General features: G+C 45.6%; 3 protein-coding genes across 4 annotated transcripts in view; 2 read left to right on the plus strand and 1 right to left on the minus strand.

Annotated features, from left to right (window-relative positions):
- Positions 1-1,202: 1,202 nt before the first annotated feature.
- Positions 1,203-4,676, plus strand: LOC108652573 (nardilysin). Its single transcript, XM_018102784.3, has one exon. The coding sequence runs from the start codon at positions 1,342-1,344 to the stop codon at positions 4,588-4,590; it is 3,249 nt and encodes a 1,082-aa protein (XP_017958273.1). The 5' UTR covers positions 1,203-1,341; the 3' UTR covers positions 4,591-4,676.
- Positions 4,677-7,545: 2,869 nt separating this feature from the next.
- The window catches only part of Mrtf (Myocardin-related transcription factor), a 41,021-nt gene continuing 22,421 nt past the window's right edge, over positions 7,546-26,145 (minus strand). Inside the window, exons 2-6 of one of the 2 annotated variants that reach the window (XM_089258989.1) lie at positions 18,034-18,227; positions 17,382-18,000; positions 17,173-17,313; positions 12,979-13,044; positions 7,546-12,433 (exon numbers count right to left, since the gene is read on the minus strand). In XM_089258989.1, the coding sequence (XP_089115115.1) occupies positions 7,983-12,433; positions 12,979-13,044; positions 17,173-17,313; positions 17,382-18,000; positions 18,034-18,227 (5,471 nt within the window). In that variant the 3' untranslated portion in view covers positions 7,546-7,982. Of the gene's footprint in view, positions 12,434-12,978; positions 13,045-17,172; positions 17,314-17,381; positions 18,228-26,145 lie in introns of both variants that reach the window. The other variant, XM_018100952.3, reaches the window with a different exon arrangement.
- Positions 19,898-20,651, plus strand: LOC108651363 (dynein light chain Tctex-type protein 2B). The gene has a single exon (XM_018100979.3). It carries the CDS (start codon positions 20,007-20,009, stop codon positions 20,544-20,546), a length of 540 nt encoding a protein of 179 aa, XP_017956468.1. The 5' UTR covers positions 19,898-20,006; the 3' UTR covers positions 20,547-20,651.

Here is a 26,145-nt window from a genome sequence, read left to right on the forward strand (position 1 = left end):
CGCTTATTTACCCAGCAAATACATCTCTCTCTCTCTCTCTCCCTCTCTTTCACTCCTTCCCTCTCGATATATATGTTTTTTCCTCAGAGAAATTGATCTAAATTTCGATTGCAATGGCATTCGGTATTCATTGCTAATTGCCTGTCATCAAATTGGATTAAAATTCTATTAAACTGTCAGCCAAGGCAAATGCAATTGAAGCCGTCGTCGAGTGCAGCGCATAAAACGGTCAAAAAGGCTGCCATGTGCCTGGGCCAGCTGAAGGCTTAAGCTGATTTCGCATTTGCCATGACATTCAATTAATGCAGACCCAACCAAAAGAGCAGCTGTTCAGGGCTTGCCCACTGCCTCGTAGCCCTTTCCTGATGGCAGACCAACAATTACATTAAATATATGCCAAAACAGAAGATGTGCTAATGAAGCTAAGGGCGGCTATTATTCCCAAAAAGGAAAAATGAAGAGAAAAGTATACGGCGGGGAGCAAACACATATTTTATACTAGATGCACTGCTAAATATGCTGCAGTTAGTCAATGCTTTAGCAGATAAAACGAAATGGAAATACATTTGATTAATGGAATAAATTTGTTTAAGCTTGATTCAGCTTGAGAAATTGCTAATTTAGTTAAGTGCTAATTAAATCCTTTAGATGCAAGCTCCAGTCAGAAATATGTTCAAATGCTTTGTTAACTAAATGGCGTAATACCCACCCTCACACCCCACCCGTTCGCCTAGGTGTTGTTTGTAATAGACAAAGCAGCAACAAACAGCGCTTCATTACAATTTAAATTTGGCATTTTAGCTGCCGCCAGGCAGACAGAGCTTAATTAGTACAATTCGGGTGGCAGAACTAGTGTCCTTAGCTTAAGCCTTAGACCGAGTCCTCGCCTAAGACTGGCGACAACTCCAGCCGCTCGCAAATTATTCAGTGCAAATAGTTTGGCAACGGCTGGGCAGCACAGCCAAAATCGCGTTCTGTTTGTGGCAGCTTCTGTTTCTCTTTTTGTTTTGTTTTTTTGTTGCTTTACTTTTTGTGTGTTTACAGCAAAGTTAATTGAATTTTCACGCCAAAAAGCGGCTGGCCTGGGCCGCGTCTTGGGCCTGTGGCTATTGAGCCAGATCGTGGTCGTGGATGCCGGTTCGAGGGGAATCGGGGCAGGTGGGAGGCTGGAAAGCTGAGATGCTCAGAAGCTAGCTTCTAATGCTTTATTTGACATCATAATTAAGTCAAAGTAATTCGAATAGAAATTGCTGTCAAGTGGCTCATAATTTATTAGGCTATGTGGCAGTTTGCATCTTTGTGGGCTGCCAAAGGTAAATTCATATACCTAACCGGGGTGCTATGTGCCTAAGAATGTCATTGAAGAATCGATTTGACATTAGACGTTTACTAAGACAGTGGCAAAAGTGGAAAACTCGCAAGGTGGCAACTCTGAACGTTTCTCTAATGGATATTCCTGACAAGTCCGAGGGTGATCGCAAGCTCTATCGTGCCGTCAATCTATCGAATGGCGTGCGCGCCATGCTCATTTCGGATCCCGGTCCCGGCGATATGTCCGCTTCTGCTTCGCAGGCGTCCGTGGCCCACTCGAGGGCCTCGAGATCTGGCAGCTCCGACTCATCGCTGGAGCAGTACCAGGGCAAACTGGCTGCCTGTGCGGTGCTGATGAGCGCCGGCTCGTTCTACGAGCCACGCCAATACCAGGGACTGGCGCATTTCTTGGAGCACATGATATTCATGGGATCGCAGAAGTATCCGATCGAAAATGCCTTTGATTCGTTTGTGACGAAGAGTGGGGGCTTCACCAATGCCCACACAGAGAATGAGGATACGTGCTATTACTTTGAGGTGGAGGATCAGCATCTGGACAAGACTCTGGACATGTTTATGCATCTGATGAAGGAGCCCCTCATGTCCATCGATTCCATGGCACGTGAGCGATCCGCGCTCCAGTCGGAGTTCGAGCAGACCCACATGATTGACGAGGTGCGTCGCGATCAGATTCTGGCGGCCATGGCCACCGAGGGCTATCCGCATAGCACCTTCAGCTGGGGCAATCTCAAGTCGCTGCAGGAGAACGTCGACGATGACCACTTGCATCGGACACTTCATGAATTTCGGCGCAAGCATTATGGGTCCAATCGCATGACCGTGTGCCTGCAGGCACAGATGTCACTGGAGGAGCTAGAGGCACTCCTTGTGCGGCACTGTGCGGGCATACCACAGAGCGAGGAGCCGCCACTAGATCTCTCCAAATTCAATTATAGGAATGCCTTCCGGGAGAAGTTTTTTAAGGAGGTGCTGCTGGTGCAGCCTGTGGAGGATGTTTGCAAGGTGGACATCACCTGGGTGCTGCCTCCCATGCGCCAGTACTACAGATGCAAGCCGGACGCATTCCTCTCCCAGCTGCTGGGCTACGAAGGTGTCGGCAGTCTGTGTGCCTATCTGCGACGTCGGCTCTGGTGCATGAGCGTAATAGCGGGCGTCGGTGGGGGAAGCTTCGACACGAACTCGATTTACTCCCTGTTCACAGTGTCCATCTATTTAACGGACGAGGGATTCGAGCACCTGGATGATGTGATGGCTGCCACCTTTGCCTGGATACGCCTGCTTAACGACTGCAACACGTTAGCACCCAGCTATTCCGAAATGAAGCAAATCGCGGACACAAATTTTCGGTTTCAAATTGAAATACCTTCCATGGACAATGTGCAGAGTATAGTGGAGGCGCTGAGATTTCTGCCAGCCAAAGATGTGCTCACCGGCACGCAGCTGTATTTCGAATACGATGAGCACGCAATAGGGGTGGTAAAGCAGCATCTAAGCGAGTTCCGGTTCAACATTATGATCTCGTCGCATATACCGTACGAGCATCTGTCGTACGATCAGATGGAGCCCTGGTTCGGAACCCATTACACAACCATCGAGATGCCCGCCAAATGGCAGGAGATGTGGACAAATCCTCCCCCGCATCCGGAACTGAGAATACCCGAACAGAATAGGTTCATAACAACTGATTTTACGATCCAATGGATACAGGCAGGCAAACCGCACGTGCCCCGACGACCCAAGGCGCTCATCAAGGACGATCTGTGTGAGCTCTGGTTTCGACAAGATGATACGTTTTTGCTTCCCGACGGTTATGTAAACCTGTACCTCATAACACCCCTGATGCGCAGGAGCCCGCAGGACTACATGTCGGGCGTGCTGTACACCTACCTGGTGGAGTTCTGCATCGCCGAGCAATTGTATCCGGCGCTGGTCGCTGGCCTGACCTATGGCCTGGACACGGCAGATAAGGGCCTGGTGCTGCGGGTCAGTGGCTACAACCAGAAGCTGCCGTTGCTGCTGGAGATCATAATGAATGTCATGCAAAACATGACCGTAGATCCCGCTCAAGTGGTGTCCTTCAAGGAGCTGAAGAAGCGACAGATTTTCAATGCCCTGATCACGGGGCGTTCGCTGAACCTAGATCTGCGTCTCACAGTCTTGGAGCACATGCGCTTCAACCTGATGCAAAAGTACCACGCGCTGGAAAACATCACCGTGGATCACGTGCAGAACTTCAAGGATACCTTTCACAAGAAAATGTACGTGCAGGGCCTGATTCAAGGCAACTTCACCGAACAGCAGGCGCGCGACATCATGAGGAAGGTCCAGAACAACTTCCGCAGCGAAAAGATCGAGAATCTGGGAGAGCAGCACAATCGGCTGGTGCAGCTGCCGCTAGGCGAGCACTTTTTACGCGTGAAAACTCTAAACGAGGACGATCCCAATACGATCGTTAGCAACTATTATCAAATTGGACCCTGCAGCCTGCGAATGGAGTGTCTGATGGATCTGGTTGATCTGGTTGTCGAGGAGCCCTTCTTCAATCAACTGCGCACAAAGGAACAGCTCGGCTACAGCCTGGGCATGTACCAGCGCATCGGCTACGGTATTCTGGCCTATATACTGAACATCAACACCCAAGAGAACAAGCACAAGGCTGAGCATGTGGAGGAGCGCCTGGAGGCGTTCCGTGCAGGCATGCCTCGCCTAATCGAACAGCTGACAGAAGAGGAGTTCGAAGACGTTCGCACAACGTTGATCAATGGCAAAAAGCTGGCTGATTATAGCCTGGACGAAGAGGTCGTGCGCAACTGGAGCGAAATAGTCAGCATGGACTATTTCTTTAATCGCACCGACATGCAAATACAAACCTTAAACGGCCTCACAAAGAAGGAAGTGCTCGACTTTCTAGTGAACTATGATAAGCACAACTTGCGTAAGCTCTCTGTACAAGTGATTGGCGCATCCTCCGTGTCCAGGGTCTCGACGACTCAGTCCATAGCCGATGCTGTGGCAGCCAGACAAGTGTCTAATACCGGCCTGGGCCGCAGGCCCGGCTCGCTGGCTATGCTGCTCGATGAGGTACAGAGAAACATATCCGAGGAGCAGCTGCTCTTCGAACAGATCGGCGATCGTATTCGCCTGGAGTTCATTGGCGACTGCGATAATCCTGCCCACATCACAGACATAAGTGCTTTCAAAAAAGACTTACACGTATATCCATTCATAAGTAGTAATCCAAAGTTTGACAAATTGTAGTGTAACGAAAATTTATAAATGTAACGTCCCCATGTAAATTTTAGTTCTGTTCAAGATAGCCAATAAAACAATCCGTCAAATGAAAACAGAAACAATTTAAATGGGAGTTCAAATTTGTAGTTGCCCTTGCCAATTTAAGCCGGGTGCATAAATTTATTTGCTCTGCCAGCTCTGGCTGTGTGTGCATGAGGCATGACACATTGCTGTGGCAACTGTTGCTGGCACATATTGTGGCAAGCAGCAGCAGCTACAGCAACAACAGCAATGCTCGTTTGGCGTTAATAATTATGGGGCGTGTCAATGCGTTCATAATAAAATATAAATTATATAAAGCAAACTTTTGTTTTTGGCTTTGCCAGCATTGCTAAAAGAGGAAGAATTTTTGGTAGATTAATTAAAATGCTCATACTCTCAGTTTGCTTTAAAGTTGCCAACTAATTAGTTTCGAGTTGAATTTCAGACACGGCAATAGAAATGCTTCAATTCCGATTGCACGAGTTGATTGCCGTTGGCTTAAAAGGATTCGACTGCTCCTCGGGTTGCTAAGCACTGCGGCTCATTATAAAAGCACATTGTGCTCTGGCACTCTCCGCACTCAAGTGTGTACTATATAAGTACATATATATGTATATATGTATGTATTTATACATCTGTCTTACTCTATGTTGGCTTTGAGCTGCTTGGCAGCCGTCCAAATTGTTCGCCATTGTTGTTGCTGTGCTGCTGCAATTTTGCGTCATATTGTTAGCTTATTTCGCTTCGCATCCGAAAATAAACTAAATACAACATCTGTGAATGCCAGTTAGCCAGTTTGCCAGTTACGCCCAGCCGAAAATGTGCCGCCCACCAATCAGGCAATGGCCGCTCCGGTCTGGGCTAATGATAAGCCTTGTTTTGTAGCCATTATTATTATTATTGCCGCTGCTTGCGGCTGGCTTTGCCATCAAGTCATTATGAGAGCGCATTATTCTGCCATTGATTCAGATTTTAATGCTCTACACGCACTGTTTGTTGACTTTAATGGTGCGCAACTTTAGAACTTGGTTCTGACTGCTCTTAACTTATTCGACAGCACCTGGAAGCTGTTAGCTGAAAGCTGGAAGCTTACAACGCATTGAGTTCACGAAATGCACTTTGGAAAAATGAATAAAGTTTTTATTTACGCAATAATTTCTTGCACAGTTATATGTATGTATGTATATATGTATATATAGTAGATGTATATCACTTGTTATATTTAATAATATAAGTTCTGTGTTTCTTTTCATGCCGTTGAAAAAAAAAAGAACAGACACAGCTTTTATGAAGTCATAGAATTGATGCACTGCATTTTATTGATTTGTTTTTGTATTGTATTTAAATTAAATTTTAAACGCAACACATAAAATGTTTAAGCCAACATTAAAGTAGATATATATATGTATATGTATATAAATTTATATATATTATGCAATTGAATTAAGCATTAAAAAAACAATAAATTTAGTTATTGATAATAATTAAATTCTGTGCGCCTGTCAGGCGCCTAACAATAAGTAAACTTTTAGCAAACTCTTTTTTTTCTTTCTTTTTTTTTTGTATTTTGTGGTTTTAAATTAAATTAATTAATGAATTGATAATAATGGAAACATTTTTTCAAGCGCATTGATGATAATGTGTTTTTATGTTAAGCATGAAATTGCATTATCGACGCACTGTCAATCAGTTGCAATTTCATGAATATCTAAATGGATTATTGCAAATGTAAACGAGTGTTAATTGAATTGTTGCTGATGCTGATGTTGATTTTGCTTATCGCCGCTGGACTTAGGGCTACATTTAAATAAAGTATATCAAGTAATTTACTTATATAAAAATATATATATATATTTATATGTATAGGCGTATATATTAGGTTTAATATTATTATTGTTGTATTTTGTTTTTTGATATTTTATATTTTGCATTTGCAGTTTAGTTTTACTCTGTCAATTGTTGAAATATGTCAATTGTTCAGTTTTATTCAAATTTCAATTTGATTTGCATTTGCGTTCTTTATTTCTATTTGCGAGTGTGTAAAACACTATAAATATGTCCGAATGCTAAGCATGCTCTCAATTTGCACTTACACTTAAACAAAATGTATTTAACTAAAATTGCTTATTCGTAAAACATTACAAATTTCGATTTTCCATTTATTTAAGTTTCAGTTAACAAGTTAGAATCTGGTTTAAAGTACGTGCCGCTCTAAAGAAATTGTTATTAAAATTTATTTTAAGTAACGGAATTTGCTCTTTCCTTGCAAAATAATTAGCTCATTGCGTTTAAATAATTGGCATTAAATGAATTACTTTAATTGATTTAATTAAATTTAGTTTCATTTTTCTTTTTCGACTACTTTAAAGGCTTTTTCTTTCCTTGTAGGAAATACTTTTCAAATTGTTTACAATAATTTTTTAATTTGATGTAATTAAATTAGTTTCTATGATTCTTTTATTATTATATTTTAGTTTAATTTCATTTTAAATAGAACTTAAAACAAAATTCTTGAATGTGTTTTAATTGTTTTCCGTTTTTTCTTTTCTTTTTCTTTAGCAATGACAAAACATTTGTCGCATATTTTTTGTTTTTTTGTTTTTTTCTTGCGTTTCACTTGCTCATCTGAATCAAATCTCATTGCTGAACAACAATGTCAATCATCAATCATCAATCATCATTATTATCATAATCATCCGTAAATCATCTCATTCATGCTCTCACTTCTCTCGCTCGCTCTCTCGTACTCTCTTTCTCTCTGGTAGACTTTTAGTTAGATTTCACTCGCGATATTTTCAAATTGGAATGACCTTAATTAGAAACATGTACATTTTTTTTTTATCGAGCTTTACAACATTTTTTCTTATGTTTTTCTATGTATAAATATTTTTAGTTTGTTTCATGCGTTTTCCAACACATTTTGGCTGCTTTATTATAAAGTTTAGTGTTTTTTTTTTTTTGTTTGTTGCTGCTGCTTATAGGAAAGGGTTCAGAAATATAGTGGAGTGTTTTTTGGACTAACTCTCCCGGCAATTTTGGCTTTAGTTGTGTATGTGTTTTTTTTTTTCTTTTTCGTTTTTGTTTTCATTTTCATGTTCTTTTATATATTGGAAATAGTAAAGTTTTGCAATTTCAAATGTTTTAAATGCATTTAGAAAATAAATAGGATTTCTTTTCAGAGTTGTTTTTCACTTTTGCGTATTTTTCGAAACGAATTTACAGGAATTGTGTTGAGAACAGTGAGCCACACGAGTATTCATACCGTGTATTGCATAAGGATCGTTTTGATGGGCAAAGCAACCGGATTGTCCAAATTATTGGCCCATTTCAATGTGTTTTGTATGTGTGGGTGTATGTGTGTGTGTGTGTGCCTTTTATTATACGGTAAAATCACCCGCCGCCCAGCTCATTTTGTAGTCGTCAATATTGAACAAGTCAAAAATGTCGCCGGTGGCATTGAATGCATCCACTGTACCACCACCGCTGTCCATGGCATTGCCCATGCCGTTGGCCATGCCCGTTGCTGCCGCAGCGTAGTCGACGTGTCCAACTGCCTGGGGCTGGGTCACCGCCTGCATTATGGAGTTCAGTGTGTTCTCGAAGTCGTCGCACACGTCCATCGGGGTGCTGTTGTAGTGGCCATTTGTGGGGCCGCCGCACTCCACGGCCACCGAAGTGTTGCTATTGTTGTTGCTGTTGCTGTTGGTGTGGCTGTGACTGTGGCTGTTGCTGTGGCTGTTGCTGTTGCTGCCGGCACTGGCGGCCACATGCTGACTGAGCTGTGCCACAAAGCTGTCCGCGTCGAAGTCCACATCGCCGCCGTGATTGTTATTCAAGAGCACGCTGTCCGGACTGCTGGCATCGAGCAGCTCGTTGATGCTGGGCTGCAGACTGGGATTGAGATCGCGTCGCATATTGTTGCCGCCAACGTCAACGCCAACGCCAACGCCAATGCCGTCGCCGCTCTTGCCGGCACAATAGTTGTTCGAGTCGTCCCCAATGTCCATTTCCAGCTGCTGCGACATCAGCTCCAGCAACTCGTACTCATCAAAGTGATTGAGCTTGGCGTCCGGACTATTGGGCTTCTCGCTGGCGCAGCCACTGCCGCTGTTGCTGCTGCACTTGGGCGGCGTGCTGGGCGGCGGTGTGGCATGATGCTGCTCCAGGAATATGTCCAGGGTCTTGGCCACGCTCTCTGCATCGATGGCCGAGCCATCGGGCTGCAGCGGCGAGGCCATATCAATGTTCTCAATGTAACCATGAGCGTTGTTCGCCTGCTGATTGCTGGACGCATAGCTGATGTGATTGTCGTTGGTGTCCATGGCCATGTCCAGGCTGGGCAGCGATTGTGGCGTGGGTGGCGCCTCCAATTTGGGCACCAGCGGCACAATGCTGGCGCCGCCAGCCGCAGTCCTCTGCGTCACGCCGTTGAACATGGCCAGCTCGGGCAATGGCGTCAGCGGCGTTATGGGCTCCAGCGCGGCGCTCTCTGGCAGCTCACCTTGCTTGATTAGTATGTCCAGCACATCGCTGACCTGCTCAGACTTAATGCCCGATGGCTTGCGCTGCATTTGGCATTTGCCCATTGCAGGAGTTGCTGCTGCTGTTGCAATTGTTGTTGCTGCTGCTGGCGCAGGAGATGCAACTGGCTCCTCTTTGATCTTCATTAGCGGCATGCTGTTGCCCATGGCCGCGGCTGCTTTGCTGGCCGCCAGCTGCTTTGTAGCCTCCTCGTACTGCGGTGGCGGCGCTGTGGTTGGCTTTATGTCCAGCTGTATGAGCTGCTGTTGGCCAGGCTGAAAATGTTGCTGCTGCTGCTGCTGGTGCTGTTGCAGTTGTAGTTGTTGCAGCTGCTGCGGCGAAATGATTTGCTTCGAATCAATGGGAAACACAATGCTGGGCAATGAATTTGTGCGCTGATGGCCATTGAGCAGCTTCTTTGTGGCAGATGATGCTGCTGCTGCTGCTGGTTGTTGCTGCGGTGCTGCTGTTGTTGTTGTTGTCGCTGTTAGACTTATGTTGCCCAGCGTGTGCGCCGTCATCTGCTGATCGTTGAGCCCCAGCAGGAATATGGTCTGATTGCCTTCGTTCCAAACGAGACCCAAGTTGTTGGGATGCGCTGCAGCAGCTGTTGCTGTCGTAACTGGCTTCGCGAGCATTATTGTTGATGTGTTGCCGGCAGCAGGCGCAGCAGCAACGGCGTTCGACTGTTTTGTGGGCGTGCCTGGCAGCTTGGATGCGCTATTTGTGGTGTTGTTATTGTTGTTGGATGGAATGAGTACAGTTTGTGTCTTTTGCGTAAGCAAACGCATCTGTTGCTGCTGCTGCTGTTGCTGCTGCTGCTGTTGTTGTTGCTGCTGCTGTTGTTGTTGCTGTAGTGCTGCTGCAGCAGCGGCCGCCTTTTGCTTTTGTATCTTCGCCTCCAGCTGCTGCTTGACCACCATTTTCTGACTGATGGGTGCCGGCTGCTGCTGCCCATTGCTGTTGGCCTGAATGCCGCTGATGTTGGCGGACTTCTTGCCTTGACCGCTGCTGTTGCTGCCGTGCACGCCGTTCAGCTTGCCAGTTGGCGTTACCGTTGCTGCCGGCTTCACGGTCACCTTGGCCGGTATCGTCTTCTCCAGCTGTGGCAACACCGTCAGCGTCTGCTGCGGCCCATTGCCCGTAGTGGCTATCAGCGTAATCTGCTGCGAGGGCAGCGCGTTCACAACCTGCGCGGTGACCGTTTGATGCTGGTGCATGCGCCGTATTTGCTGCAGCTCCTGCTGGGAGCGCTGCAGCTGCCGCTGCAACTCGTCGATTTTGCGCTGCTGCCGACGTAGCAGCTCGTCGTTCTGAATGATGGTGGCCGTTTGGGGCTGGGGCGGCAGAATCGTTTGCAGCGTCATCGCGTGATTGCTGTCCAGCTGCTGCACGACATCCATGTGCTCGTGCTCCATGGTGCTGGCGGGCGACTCGGCCACCAGCATTGCCACTGGCGGCGCCTGCACGTCGCCAACACCACAATTGCTGGTATCCATCGCATCACTAATGGTGATGACCTCTGTGGCAGCTGCTGGCGCGCTGGCTGGCGTGCCACACTCGATGGGCTCCAGGGGCAGGTAGGGCTTTAAGCGCTCAATCAGCTGCGGCTTGGGCCCCGAGACGGGCAAATTGCGTCGCTTCAGATGCTGCTTCAGGTCGGATACCTTCATTTTCTCCAGGCGCGTCAGGTCTGTGATGGAACTGCTGGACTCTGCATAGCTATTGGCCGGACTGGGCGGTATGGAGGAGCTCACCGAGAGCGCTGGCGAAGGCAACGGCGGCGGATGTTGCTGTTGCTGCTGCATAGTGGCCGGGGCAACCGTTGCTGCTGCTGCTGCTGCAACTGCTGTCGTTGGCTGCTGTGTGGCTATCAGCGACAGAGTTGGTGGTGCGGGCGTTGGGGCAGCTGATGACGGTGCCGTTAGCATTGAGGCATCCCCGAATTTCAGCGGCGCATTGCCCGTGGTGCTGGTGATGGAAATGGTGTTGGGCAACGTGAGGGGCGCCGGCGCGGCAGCTGTTGTGATGGATGTGGCCAGCGCAGGCACTGTCTTGGTGGTCACTGTGATGCTGTTGGCTGTGGTGCTGATGGAGCTGTTGGCGGTGGCTGTGGTGGCGCTGGCTGCGGGCAGTATGGATTGGTTCTTGTTGAGGCTCTCCAGAAACTTGAGCAAATAGTTCTGCTGCTCCAGGAGCAGCTGATAGGAGGTCGTCTGATCCGACTGCGCTTGATCCTGGGCTTGGCCCGCGGCGCTGGGTGGTCCCTTATACTCGTGGAATTTGATGGTGCGCGCCTTGGACACCGGCTTCGACTTGGACTTCTTGCGATTCTTGTCCTTGCCAGGCGCATCCGACTTGTTGGACACCGGCTGCAGATGCAGTCGCGTCGGCGGCGGCGGCGGCGATGCAATGGAAGACAGCGGACTCAGTGTGGACGTGCTGGAGCCCAAGGAGCAGGGTGAAGCGAGCATGGGCAGCATGTGACTGCTGGCCGGACTGGCTGTTGGCCCGACCACGCTCTGGCACAGCTCCTCGAACAGATTGGCCGTCTCCTGCTTCACCTTGATGGCACCGCCAACAGGCATGGGCGGTGGTGGTGGCGGCGGTGCACCAACCATATGGCTTGCACCACCACTACCAGCACCACCCATGTGACAATCTGTCGTATTCAGCAGCTGGATGGAGGGCATTACGCTGAGCACCAACTGGCCGCCGTTGCTGGTCGTCGAAGTGGGCGTGGTCAGCGCCACAGTCACAATGCCCGCTGAGGCGGCTGCAGCCTGTAGCATATCCTTGGGCGCCGATGTGAGCGGCTCGGCGGGCACCACTGCACCGCTGCTGCTCGCCGCCGTGGCCGCCGGCATAAGCTCGTCGAGCCGCGGCGGCGTCTGCCGCGTGTCGCTCTCCGAGCTCTGCGAGTCCTCCTCGAAGGTGACATAGCTGTGCGGATGCTGTGGACGCGTCAGCAGGCCCTCACTGGTTGCCTTGAACGGCACCAAGCCCTCCTTGACAATCTTCTCGATGGGCTTCTCCGTATGCAGTATGTTCTTCTTGATGAGCTCCAGGGGACCCGGCCGGTGCTGTATCTGCGAGTTGAGCTGATCCGCCAGGCGCGCCTTCTTCAGCATGCGCTGCTTCTCCGCCAGACTCGGGTCGATGTGGCACTCGTCCTCCTCCAGTATATGCAGTCTCTCGAGATCTTCGCGATTCGGCCGCTGTTGGATTTTGGCCTTCAGCAAATCGCTGGTCTTGGCGCGCTCCAGTTGCTTGCATTGTTCGTGGATGGCGGGCGAGGTTTTGAGCGCTGCGAGTGAGAGGGAGAGAGAGAGAGAGCAAGAGAAATTTCAGTTAAAATACTACAAAATCAACAACTTTGCTCTAGTCTCAGCAAAACTTTCTAGAATAAAGTTGAAATTGTTTATTGAAGCGACGCCTGGAAGGCAGCTTAAGATTATTATTATTTCATTTATTTTTCTCTTTTATTTTACTTATTTATTTTGTTGGCTATGTCGAAAATTTGTCATTTAAATTCAAATTCAAATTCACTTTCGCTGGGCCCATTGAATTGGTTTGTAAATTCGCGTATTTTGTTGATTCTTTTCGACTTTCTTCCGTTTGCATTCGCTCAAGTTTTTGTGGCGTCGCGCATAAATTTGATAAGGAGCCCATTGAATATGCGCACGCATTTGCATATCCTTTTGCCGGGCTCTTACATCTGGCCGGCTGCGGCGCTGAAGCACATAAGTGGCTCAAATGTGTGCTCTCTGCGGCGTCTCTTCAATACTATTCATCGATTTGGCTAGGCCAAAGTCAGATTTCTTATTCTTATACGCAGCGTGGCTCACTTACATGGTATAATGCCCTGTTCGACAAGTTGCGAGTGCGGCCGTCGCACCATCAGCTTCACTTTGAGCGCTGCAAGAGGAGAGAAATAAATAATACAGAATTAAATAAAATAATACAATCATACATTGGCACACAGCGAACGCAATGACAGTTCAACAAGTTGCGGCCACAAATCAAACACCGCAAAATTTCAATGCCCATAAATTAGAGAGTTTGACTAGTCAAAGGGAGGGTGGGGCGGCATTTCGTTTGCACAGATCAAAACAAAAACATAGCCCATAAAAAATGCTCTAAACAGCTGGCCAAAATGCGAACGCTAAAGTTTTCAGCGGGTTTTCGTATTTCTTGACAACCCAAAGCAATAAATGTCGAGCCCAGCAGCACACGGAAACCGAAAAGAGAGAAAAAAGCAGCTGCAAGTGGAAAACAACGAGGCATAAAAAGAAAAACAGCAACAGCAACAACAAATTATTACTGCAAAGCTAACGAAGAAAAAAGACCAGAAAAACGAGAAGCAAAAGTTTTAATATCTTTATGTGCGGTTTGCCTTTGTCGTTGCTGCTGTAGTAAACTTTTTTCTTTGTTGTTGTCGCGTTGTTGTTGTTGTTCTGCTTAACACCAAGGAGAGTGTAAAGTTGGCGCCCTCAAAAATTAAATATTTAAGCCGGGCGTCGAGCGCGACGCTGCCAGCAGCCCACATGCTCAGCCCGGGCGCCATGGGGCGTATGCGTAATAATATGATTATGTGGCAACTGCTACTAAATGACAGATTGATGTCAATTAAGTTGACACAAAGTCAGTCGCCAAAATCTGTGCTGCGATAACAGCACAGCCACACAATGGCCACACAACGGGAATGGGAGGGGGGGGGGGGGGGGGGGGGGGGGGCAGCCAAAAGCGAACAGACGACACAAGGACAAATCCATTGGAATTGCTTTGATTGAGTTCATGCTAAACGGCAGATACCCTAGCTTACAGAGCCAACCACTGGACTGCGCCTGCCGAATGCTTCAATATATGTTGAGTAAACAGAATTGAAAATGATTTTCAAATACATACGCAGTATACGAATTGTTGACATTCATTGCGCCGCTGTTGACATTAGCGGGAAAACTGCACAAAAGTCTTGTAATTAAAACGAATTCGTTCACATTAAGTCTGTGGACTGGAGCCAGCACAAAGCCAAAAACCACAAATGAAATGAAAACAGAAATCTTATGGCTGCAGCGGGCCACTGGACGGTGTGTGGCCTGCTGGCCTGGGGTTTGGTGGCTGCGGTCACAGCTTTGCAGTCAAGGGCAACCGCATGGAATGCCAAATGCACTGCAGACTTTATTTCATTTGCTACATACTTTTCGGGCATCGGGTTAACGCGGTTAGACATATGCACGTATTTATTTGCAAGCATGAAAAGATGACGCCGAGGGCGAGGGCAGGCGGCAGCCAGCCGGGGCAACACTTGACGCCACAACAAAGTCGCACAAGTGACGACGCCAGCGACATCAAAGTGAGATGCTGACGATGACGTTATTATAGTAATTTAGGCTCTTGGAAAATCATCATAAAAATTAAAAGGAAAAGAACAAGAACAAGAACAAACATATATTGGCGAGCTGCGAAACCGAGGAGCTGCCAAGGCGCGTAATTGTCTCGCGGGAGGGCGCTGGCAGCTGTTGGCCAAACGGTCGCCCGATTTTTTATGATTGAAGTGTACGAAACAAAAAGAAAGATGGCGAGAGAGCCGTCACTTGCTATCTCGCTCGCATCGCTTTGTTGTGTTGTTGTTTTCATTATGGCAAATATTTGAGCCGTGTTACACGGCTAAATTCAATTTTGGTGACGAAGCCAACGATTGCGCCGTCTGCCAAATTAATTACGCTAGCAATTTATTCTTGGGTTTTTCATCTGCCTTTTCTTATGGCCGTTTCATCTCCCACTTCTTCTTCTTCTTTTTCTTTAGCATCATCTCAATTTCTAAATGAGCGCTGCTCTGCTGCTGCTCTGTTTACGTGTCGATTTTACACCTACACACGCGATTGATAAAAACAATAACAAAATTCCAAATTAAACACATAAAAGTTTTTATGCGTTAGCAATAAAAGTGTAGACGTAGCCAAATCGTTCTTAATATTGTTGTTGCTGTTGCCATTGCTGTTTCTGCTTCTTCTTCTTCTTCTTATTATTGATGCTGTTGTTGTTGTTGTGGGGGTGGGTGGGTTGCCCTTCTGCACGGAGGCCCAGTTCCACGGACGAAGGTCAGGTAAACAAAGCAAAAAAGTTCCCCGAGAGCGAGATGAGTGCGGCAACAGCTGGCTGACCGCACATACATAAATATATATAAAGGCACGTATATACAATATATATGTATGTACGATACGATACGATAAATACATGTATTTGGTATTATAAAATCGATTACGTGATCAGCGGCAGCGCCTTAGCCAAGACGCCATCAGCGTGGGCCAAATCAATGAGCAGGCGTCGGCCAAGTAAACCAAAACATTAACAGCACCGCCAGCACAGTGGGCCGACTATGCGAAATACGTTGTCTAAATATAAACAATAAGTACATATTATTTAAGAGCTATTAAGCTTGACGAGGGCGCCTTCCCATCGTAACCGCAGACCCGACTATGCGAATATACTATTACTAGAATTTATTTAAATCTGCAAATACTATTTAGTTACGGAAATCATGTTTCGCTTGCCAAATTTCATAAACAGCTCATATGCACAAATATTCGCTGCAGCGCCTTGAACCACTGTGCGCTGGCATTTTACGCGCTGTTGCCGCTGCCGCTGCGGCGACTGTTATTTCCGCCTTGGCGTTTGCCTGCAGCATTTACAGAATTTACAGCCACAGCCACAGCCACTCGCTTAACATGGCTACCTCGCGCCCTCATCTGCTTCACAGCCTCGCCTCCGCTTCCACTCTCACGCCCCCCCTGGGCCAAGCGCTTTAAAGTCGCGTGCAGCGTGTTTATTTGTCAAAACATTTTTGCAGCGCCTTCGCCGCCTGCGCCTGGCCGCCATCTGTTTATAATAAATTTTAGTTGCAAATTGCAAAATGTTTACAGTGGGGCAACAGCAGCAGCAGCCATTGCTGTTTGGCCTTTTTTTTTTTTTTGCTCAACGCTAATATGCAGTTCATGTTTATTTGTTAGATAACGGTTTTTGGGTATGTGTGTTTGTGTGTGTGTACTTGCCTGCCGGAAATTTGGGCTGGCCATTGGTTTTGGCAGTTTATATGACTATTAATATTGCCAAAAAGCTAAATAAAAAGCTAGCACAGAGGGATAGGGATAGAGAGAGAGAGAGAGAGAGAGAGAGAGAGAGAGGGGGAGAGTGCATTGCGAAATGCTTGCAAATAATTGGCGCCTTTTGTCAGGGTCAGGGTGTTGTGAACTTTTCGCTAGGGGTTGGGGCTATTTTGGCCATTTTGGCAGCCACTAAACACCGACAAAAATGTCAAAATGCCAGCCAAGCGCAGGCGACAAGAGCTGTCAAAACTATTAGCGGCTATGCGAGACACACACAGACAGAGAGAGAGAGGGAGAGAGATATACACTCAAATATAGATTTACACATATATATGCACATATTCAGGCCATTCAAAACGAATAAGATTATTTCTCTTCACTCAAAATGCCAAGCAAATATGTAGGCCAAATAAAAGGAAAAAATCTGAAGAAGAAAAAAATTGAAAAACTGTTGACAATTTTCTGTATGCCTGGTTCGGGCCATGAATGAGTTTCTCTGTTCAGTTGCAGTGGGCGCATTGGCTGATGGGCGTGGCACAGCATGTGCACGCCTTAAGTGCCTGCGGCGCACTGACAGCTTCATTAAGACTTTTGCCTCCAAGTCGATAATGAGCAAGAGATGATGATGCTGCTGCTGCTGCTGCTGTTAATGATGAGGCAGCCTCTGTTGGTCAGCGTCAACAACAACAACAACAACGACAACATCGACGCCAATGTATGACTAAGAAAAGCCAAAGCGAAATATAATAAAACAAAACAAGCTGACAAATGTCAAACAGCCGCAAGTTGGTTAAAAAACGTGGGCGTTTGCACCAAATATGTAAACACGAAACGAGAGTGAAACAAGCTAACTAAGGGCCAAGTCTAAAGAGCGACTAAGTTAGAGATCTTTAGGCATTGCTTCTAGGTTAGCTAATGTCTCTAGTGCTGTACTCACATTCTTTATTCTTATCCATGGCCGGCTGTAACGGACTAGAGTCGACAATGGCCTTTGGCGGTGATTGTCGTGGATCATAGCAATCGGAATTGTTGCCATCATCGCTGCTGCCCAGAAACGTCGCCTCCAGACGCTGTTCACCTGTGGCGAGTGAATAAACAATTGTTAGCCAATATTAATTAATCAGATCATAAATCATCTTTATATACCTTCCGACATATCGTCGTAGGCGTCGTGCAGGAATATTATATCCTGAAAGGTATGCTCCAAGGCCTTGCCGCTGAGCCGTGTGGCCAGCAGGCCGTTGCAGGTGCCGCTCGAGATGAGCTCGACGGTGGCCAGCGGTGATGACGAGATGGTGGCCAGCAGCGATGAGCCGCTGCTGCCACTGCCACTGGCGCTGCTGCCGCTGCCGCTGCTCAGACTATGCAGCGAGGCGGACTTGACCAGCTGGCCAACCTTGGGGCTACTATTGTGCGTCTTTTGTGTGGCCTTTAGTGTGCGTGTCAGGCTCTTATTGGGCGACGTCGATGTCGACTTGTTGAGCAAACGTTGAGCCGTCGCTGCGCTAACCGACTTGGAGCTGCAGTTGGAACTGTTGCTGCTGCAGCTGCTCACGCTACTGATGCTGCTGCTGCTGCAGCTGCTGTTGGATTTCTTGGAACAGTTTGAGCTTATGGATGAGGCGGGCGAGGCGGATGACGAACAGCTGCTTAGTATGGTCGATTGCTGCTGCTGCGACTGCTGCTGTTGTTGGAGTGTATTGTTGCTGCCGTTGGCTGATTTGGTATCGATGCTTATGGGTATGTTGCTGTTGGCCACCAGCTTCTGCTGCTGCTGCTGCTGCTGCTGCTGCTGCTGCTGCTGCTGCTGTTGATTCTGTGGTGTTTGTGGCTTGTTTGCTGTTCCTGCGGCTGTCGCTGCTGCTGCTGCTGCTGTGGCGCCTGATGGGCTTTGAAACCAACTGGGAAAGTTGCCTTTGAGCGTATCAATTAGATCCTGATCGAGCGTTAAACGCCACGATGCAGGGCCGCCGTCCACGCTGTGCGTAGACTCTGTAAAAAAACAAACGATATATAAATGTTAATTGATTTGCTTACATGAAATATGCGACGTATACGTAATATTTAATTCAGAGCTTGGAAATATTATTTTTATTATAAATTGTAGCTATTTTAGTGCTATTATCTATTGAGCTATCGCCTAACCCACGCAACTATTGTACAGAACTTGTCTCTCATAAAGACAATTATATATATATATATGGTTATATATTTAAAATATATTTATTTATTTATTTAGCCGCACTGTTGCGCACTTATTTATTTTAATGTTCACCCTTTGGCGGCAAAGCCAATGACGCAGCTGCCCGTGTGCTAGTTATTTGTGCTAAGCACTGCCAAGTAACCTACTTAGTGGTGAATACGCCCAGCCACCCCTACACCCAGCACCGCCCCCGCGCAGTGAAAACTTAGCAACGCGCGTACTTGGTTGTTCTTTTCTTCTTTTCTTTTTTTCATTTTCTTGTCAATTTTGTATTTTTTTCTCTCTGCTTTTCTTTGCAATTTTTTTTTTTGTTTAGTTTCTGTTAATGCTTCTTTGCCTTGTGTTTATTTACGCACTTGTCAATACTTGTTCTTCAATGTAACATATTTAATAAACTGACTAGGTGTGCGTGTGTGTGTGTGTGTGTGAAGTAATTGTAATAGCTGTAAGTGCGCTGAAGTTTTTGGCACTGACCGTTATTGCATCAGGCGAGCGCGACATTCCCAGACGCGCCCCAAGTTATGCAACAGTTTGTCAACATTTTTAGCTCTGTCCGCAAATAGAAACGTCGCAAACAGATGAACAAATACCGTTTTCATCCACCCTTTGCCAACGAGCTGTGCATTGGACTGACATGCACTTGTCAAATGTACCATTTTGGCTGAGCTCCTCTTCTTTGCCTCTGTTATTTTTGGCAATTGCTCGTTTCAGTTAGTTCTATTAATAGCGAAAGGTTTCTATTTACTCAGCTATTCTGCTAGTGAATGGAGCTATATTTAGACAGCCGGCAGCAGCAGCTCGAGTTTGTTGGTTGCGCAGTTAATTCCAAATCTCTCTACATAATTCACTTGCCACATTTATTGTTAATTAATGTGGGGCGCCACGGCAAGCCGTTGTTGCAACAGAGCAAAACAAAGACGGCCGAACACGCACACGAGCACGCATACGAACAACAATAGAACAATAGAATACAAGAATCTACGATAGACACTTGCCGCAAGCGCTGCACCACGCGACGCCTGTTTCCGCTTGGCAGGCATCAACGTCGCCATCAGCTGCCCCAGCCCCGCTGCGTGGTCCTGCCTCAGCCCAGATGTGAGTGGTGCTGCCGCTGCCGCTGCCGCTGCCGCTGCTACTGCCGCAACATAGCTTTGATGCTCGCTCGCTCATTGGCGCGACATGTTGTCCACACGCAGCCAACACAAAGCCATTGCCAATTCTATTTTTGTGCAGCCAGCCAGACACTAGCCAAAATGCAAGTGGTTTGTTTTGGTCTCAAATCGCTCCAAGTCGCATTCAACAGACGCGAACGAGACACGAGTGCAGCTGACAACACCTTGTCCATCAATATGCAATGCCAATGAGGCGTATGCGCAACGTTTATGTCAATACAATTCAAACTCAAACTCAAATTCACATTTATATAACATTCATGTCGTCAGTTCGAGCTCATTTCAGTTCCTGTGCTCTTAACTGTCACGTCAATTTGAATAAATCTGGAAATCGATACATAACTGTATTTCACACCTCAAAAATAAATAAATCGCTGGGATTTATTCAGCTCGATCATGGCCGAATCCCCGGAGCGCGGCAGCAAGGAGAACGTACCCGAAGCAACCAGCAAGGAGGCAGCCGGACCCGAACAGGCGGTCAAGGAGAAACCAAAGGCCAAAGAAAAGAAACCTAAAGATGAAGAAAAGGGCCGCCCATCGATGGGTGCGGCATTAACAGCGGCAGCAAAGCCCGCCCCGCGCTATGCGCCCACCTACCGCCTGGAGCCGAAGAATCCCATGAAACAGGAACGCCTCGAGATTGTTGTTAAGTCCGAAATGAATAAGAACTATGCCGATGACTACACATTCCATCCCAAGTACTCTCTGCACATGGCCGCCCAGGTCGCCGAGGACATTAAGGCGCGCATCAAGCTACTCAATTTCGATCGATATCGCTATATAGTGCTGATCACCGTAGGCGAATATCTAATGCAGGGCCTCTACTCGATGGCCAACTTCCTCTGGGATGCCGAAAAGGATGGCTATGTCAACTATACCATTGAAACGCCCAACTATTTTGCTGTCTGCACTGTGTTCTACATATACTTTGACTAGATGGATTGCTGAAATCGAAGGGAGCTTGCATAGTTTATATGTAAAATACACACACACCCACACACACACGCACATTCAATTATAGATTAAGGCTTGCAGCTTCAAGTTGTCTATTAGTGTTGATTTAGAGCAGACTGAACCACGTTCGACATGGCTCATAAATTGCGTACCTTTGCTGACGTTTTATTTGGGTACACTATTATCGCACATAAGCCAGGCCAAAGTGCTAGCCCGTTGGCAGTCAAGTCGTAAATTTTATGGCCACAAGCAACAGTCCTTTTGGCCAGCTAGCCAGCCAACGGCTTTCGACTGTCCATGCACAAAACTAATCATTCAAAACGCAACGGAAGTTGCGGCGGAAATTGTGGCAGCTGTTAGCATCGCTCATTCTGTTGCTCTCGCTCTGTGTGTGTGTGTGTGTGTGTGTGAGTGAGTGCTTGCCTATGCTGTTGTTGCTGCTGCGCTGTAAACATCAATTATGTATGCTCTGGTGTATGCCAGCAGCTATACAAGAAGCCAAGGCGCGCCCGCAAAGTATGCTATGCTGGGAGCAACACTTCAGTCTAGTTGTTTCAACGTGTGTGTGTTTGTGTGTTTGTGTGTGTGTGCCCTGTCTCTTTCTGTGTCTGCGGCTGGCACTTCCTCTCGGCAACAGGAAACAGGATGCTGTTAATGTTACAATTCGACATAATCGATGCTTGTCGTACGAGACTCGCATTTAACCTGGCAATTTGTCGGTTGCATAAACATTAAGTTTTATTTGCAGTTTATCTGCACGTTGCCACTGCCCCACCGCCAGCGCTGCTAGTGGCGAGCATAAATCAAGCTGTGGCAGCTTTAACAGCTAGGCCAACTTTATGGCACATTAAATTTCAAGACACCAACAACAAATAAGAAGCCAAACAGAAACAGAAATTGATTAAAAAAATGCAAAACGTGCTAAACGCTGACCTTTATAGCAACGTGACGTGGCGAATTGTTGATTTGATTTTTATCTCTTTGCCTGTGTTTGTTAGCTGCTTATATGTGTATTTTTTATTGTAAAACAATTTACGCGACGTTTACATATTCATTTGAATGCCAATAGCAGATGCAGCAGCAGCAGCGGCAGTGGCAGCGGCAGCGGCAACATTGCTGACAGGTTCGACAAGCGAGGATTATGCAAGCGCCACAGCTCGTGAATAGAATTCGACAGAACAAAATTCAAATATATCAAAGACAACAACAACAGCAGCAGCAGCTAAACGCCATGTGTCGCTGTGTTTGTATATGTAGCCACAATATGTACTACAATATTCAAACGTATATTTGTAAACAATATGCAGACGTCATAGACAGAACTCATTTAAGAAAAAAAAACCAAACAACAACTAAAATATACATATATAAATATTAGACAGTAAAAAAAGTACAGAGCCAAGAAGCGCACAGTTCAACAGCAACAACAACTGCTTCTCCCTCTCTCTCTCTCTCTCTCCCTCTACAATATTTGTTTAATTTTTGGTCATAGCGCTGAAAACTTGTTTAACTACAACGACAACGAGTTGTCTCTAATACTATAAAATTTATATAGATATTTAATAACAATCTATTTTTTTGTTGTTCAATTTTTATAGTTTTAATATGCAGCGAGTTGTTATTGCCTTATTGGTGCGTTCAGAGATTTCGCATGTTATCGCAACATGACAAGTGTCAGCGATATACGCCAAAAGGGGGGGAGCGCGGGCGAGCGGGGCAGCAGAAAAATATCAAATATATATTCTATAAAATATTAAGAGCAGCAGCTAAATCGAACAATTTGACAAAACGTGTTAGTTATGGACACGCGCAATGGAAAAACAAAAAATAAATAAATAAATAAACAAACTAAACTCGAAAAAAAAATCAGCATTGAAAAATGTTTTTTTAATTTTGAGCAGAGCTTATCAGAGAACTGTGAGTCACAGCTGCTAAATAAAAATAAATTATACATATATATATCTGCTTGCTATATCTAGCTAAACTTACTTCAGCTCTTACTTGAATATCTATAATTCATATGCACAAAATTTCGTTATTTATGTATTATTATTATTTACTTGTTTTTGTTTACTCTTCGAGCTATTTCGCACTCTCTTTGTACTCAGCTTATCTTATCAATACACTCTTATTTTTTTGCTATTTTGTATTTCGGTTCTTAAGTAAGCGATTAAGTTAAGACTTTTGCGAAGTGAATCATGGCGCTGCGCTTTATCAGTTTTGATTGGCAAGTCGAGACGGAACGCGGAGCGCGAATATTTTTTGTTGTCCAACGTGGAGAGCGCGCACCGGCAAACTAAGTTAAATCGAATCGAGTGTCGAATCGAGCGTCAAACAGCAACACGTTTGTGGAACCCGAGCTGCTGACGGTATGACGTGTACGGCTGACCAACTGACTGAGTGACTGACTGAAGGTGCTCGAGGTGCTGGAGATGTTTGAGGTGGGCGTCGACTATCGATAGTCGACTTAACTGGCATTATGAGCGCTTCTCTTTCCGATTCTCACTCTCACTATCTCTAGCTCTGTGTGGCTCTCTTTTAATTTAAACAACATTTTATGCTGTTGACATATTCGCACTGATTGATGGCACACGGCTGAGCAAACAGTACGCCGAGTATTGAAGGAAATCTGAGAATTGTAGAATTGACAAATGCCACAACACAATAGCCGGTTAATAAGCGAGCACTGCACAAGTACACACGCACACGCACACACACACACACTACTGCACACTGTTGCAGCCGAAATTGAATTAAAGCTGTTTCAGCTGCGTTTACTGCATGCAAATGAGTTGTGGGCAACAGTCAACGCCTGCGGCTGGCCAGTCGCTTCGCTTCGTGCTACCTGACCAAACAATTGCAGTACAACAAAAGTCATTTGGACTCACACACTCACTGGCTCACTCTCCCTCTCTGTCTCTCTCTCTTACTCTGTCTGGCAGCATGTTTTGCATACAAAGCGGAGGCCTGTAATGACGCCAACTGCCAGTCCAGTGCCTGTCCAGGATGTGATGCCTTATTGTAGCACTTCGGGCACAATGCGTATTGTGTGTGCTCTTTGTGTATACCATACGTGGGTGTATGTGTGAGTGTGCGTATGTGTGTCTGCGTAGCGTTTGTCTGATAAGTTTTCAGTGGCATTAGCAGTGTCGGCCCGAGCGAAGTTCGCTTCAAGTTTATTTATGCAAGACAAACTGCTGCTTTAATGCACCAAAAGTCTTTGCAAATCGAACCAAAATATTGAAACAATTTAATATGCCATCAATTAAGCTCATATTTATCATTCACTACGCTAGCAACTAGTAAATAAATATTCTGTCAGTTTTTACTTTGTTATTTATTTTTGGCAAGCCTCTGCACTGAACTTTGCTCAGGCGAAAATGTTTTGTTCGACTTCCTCGTTACGAGACATACATATGTATGCATATATACTATATGTGTGTATATCTTGGATATATAGTTTATACCTTTATGTTGTGAAAATTTGTTTGACAGTCTGTAAACAACATTTGCAAATACATAAACAAATCAAAAATTTATCAATTAGTTTTGGCTTTGCCAATAACAAATCAAAATTTGATTTGATTTGCTATGCATGGAATGTGCTAAGGCGCCTGCTGATGCCTGTTGCTACGGATCAGTGGCTAGAGGGCTCATGGATTGCGACATTGTGTTAATTGTCTGCCCGTTTCATGGCCTGGCGACTGCTGTTCCGGCCCACGAGCAGCATATAAATAGGACATGTGTGTGTGTGTGTGTGTTTGTGTGTATGTGTCCTCAATTAAAATTAATTATGCCCAAACGATACGCTCAATAAAAATTTAATTTGCAACAAAAATAAAGAGTCAAGAAAATGTGAAACATAGACAAAATTTGACATTTAAGTGCTATGTAACACACACACACACACGCACACTCATACATGCCCAATAATTGAAATAGAATTTTCAATGATAGAGCAGAACAAACACACTATATGACGATGTCATCCCGTCGTCTCCGTTGTTGTTGCTAGCCACCCGCACGAGCATTTTGGCAAAACTATTTTTAATCAAGTGCACACGTTGGTTGCTTTTGGCAACTGCACCAAATCAAAAACACAAACACACACACAGACACAGACACACACAGGCACGCACAGTATGCTACATTCATTTTGTGGGCTGGCATCGACCGGATGCTGTGTGGGCGTGACCAGGCAGGCCAACAAACAACAACTGAACGCCCTTTACCAGCAGCTCTAACGAGCTCTTCGCTCCAAAGTGTAAGTGTCTCAAGTGGGCGGATCCAAGTAGAGAACAATAAACACTTGGCCGGAATATGTTCTGCATTTAGTTTTTATCAGATCAGGCGAGAAGCACAAATTAAAAATAAATTGGGGGGGTATAGCAACAACAACAACAGCAATAAAGACTAGAGCAAAAAAAAATCAAAAGTGTAAAATTCAACTTGTTGGCTCGGTGATCCTCTTCTTGCCTCTGCTATGGCAACGGCCATGTTGCGTGCCAAGTGGAAAATATTTCGCAAGTTTTTCTACATGAGTACCATAGTTGTTGCTGTTGTTGTTGCCGCTCTACACATTTAGTTATTGTGCGAAAAGAAAAGCAAAAAGGAAAAACGAAAAAAGAAGAAAATAGTGGAAATGCTAGAGAGCAGACATTGTGCGACTAGCCAGCCGGGCAGGCAGCGTCTTGTGTTTAGGTTTTGTACATTTAATTTGGCATTGTTGTTGCTCTAGCCGGCTAAACAATAAAAAAGCATAATAAGCAACAATAACAGCAACAGCAACAACAACAACAACAATAGCACTGCTCTGACTAGAAGAAGCATGAACATTTTTTGGCAAACAATTCAGGGCTAAATATTTTGTTTATGTGTTTTTATCACACACACACACACACACACACACACACACGCGTCGGCAACAGAGCGCAGCATTCAAAGTTTCTAAAGCAAACCAACAACAGCAACAACAACAATAATCAAGAAATGTTGTGGGCGGGCGGCTGGCATCACCTGATTAAAGAAATATGCAGATTATAAGAGCTGGCCATAAACTCTCCGAGTGCGTATAAATATTTACTTAATGCACAAAGTTACTCGCGCGAGTTTTGTTTGAAAAAGCTGCTTAAAATCCAATTAGACAATGTTTGAACAACGTCATCTTAATGCATAATTCGCCGAGCTATAAGGATTGATTCATAAACTAAATATTAAAGTGAATTGGCAACAGCTTCAGCGTAAATGCTTTATATATTTTGCTTAATATTTGTTAGTAAACAATTTTTAGCTTCAATTAACTAAACTTTGTTTAAAAGTTCACCTGCAATTATTTAATTTTGAAGAGCCAACAAATAAATCAAATTAAGTTGCTTGTGTTGCTGTTGGGAGGCAGGGGTTAAGAGTTGCCCGCACGCACACACAAACACACACACACACACATGCACACATACATCTAATTGCAAAAATGCTTAATTATGCATGAAACATTGAAAAAGAAAAGACTGCCACGCACACACACACATATACACGCACTCACTCACACGCAAACAACTGAATAATTCATTTAGCAAACAGCAGT

The sequence above is a fragment of the Drosophila navojoa genome, chromosome 4 (genome assembly GCF_054131105.1).
Source record: "Drosophila navojoa isolate 15081-1374.11 chromosome 4, UAZ_NAV_1.0, whole genome shotgun sequence".
Taxonomy (NCBI): domain Eukaryota; kingdom Metazoa; phylum Arthropoda; class Insecta; order Diptera; family Drosophilidae; genus Drosophila; species Drosophila navojoa.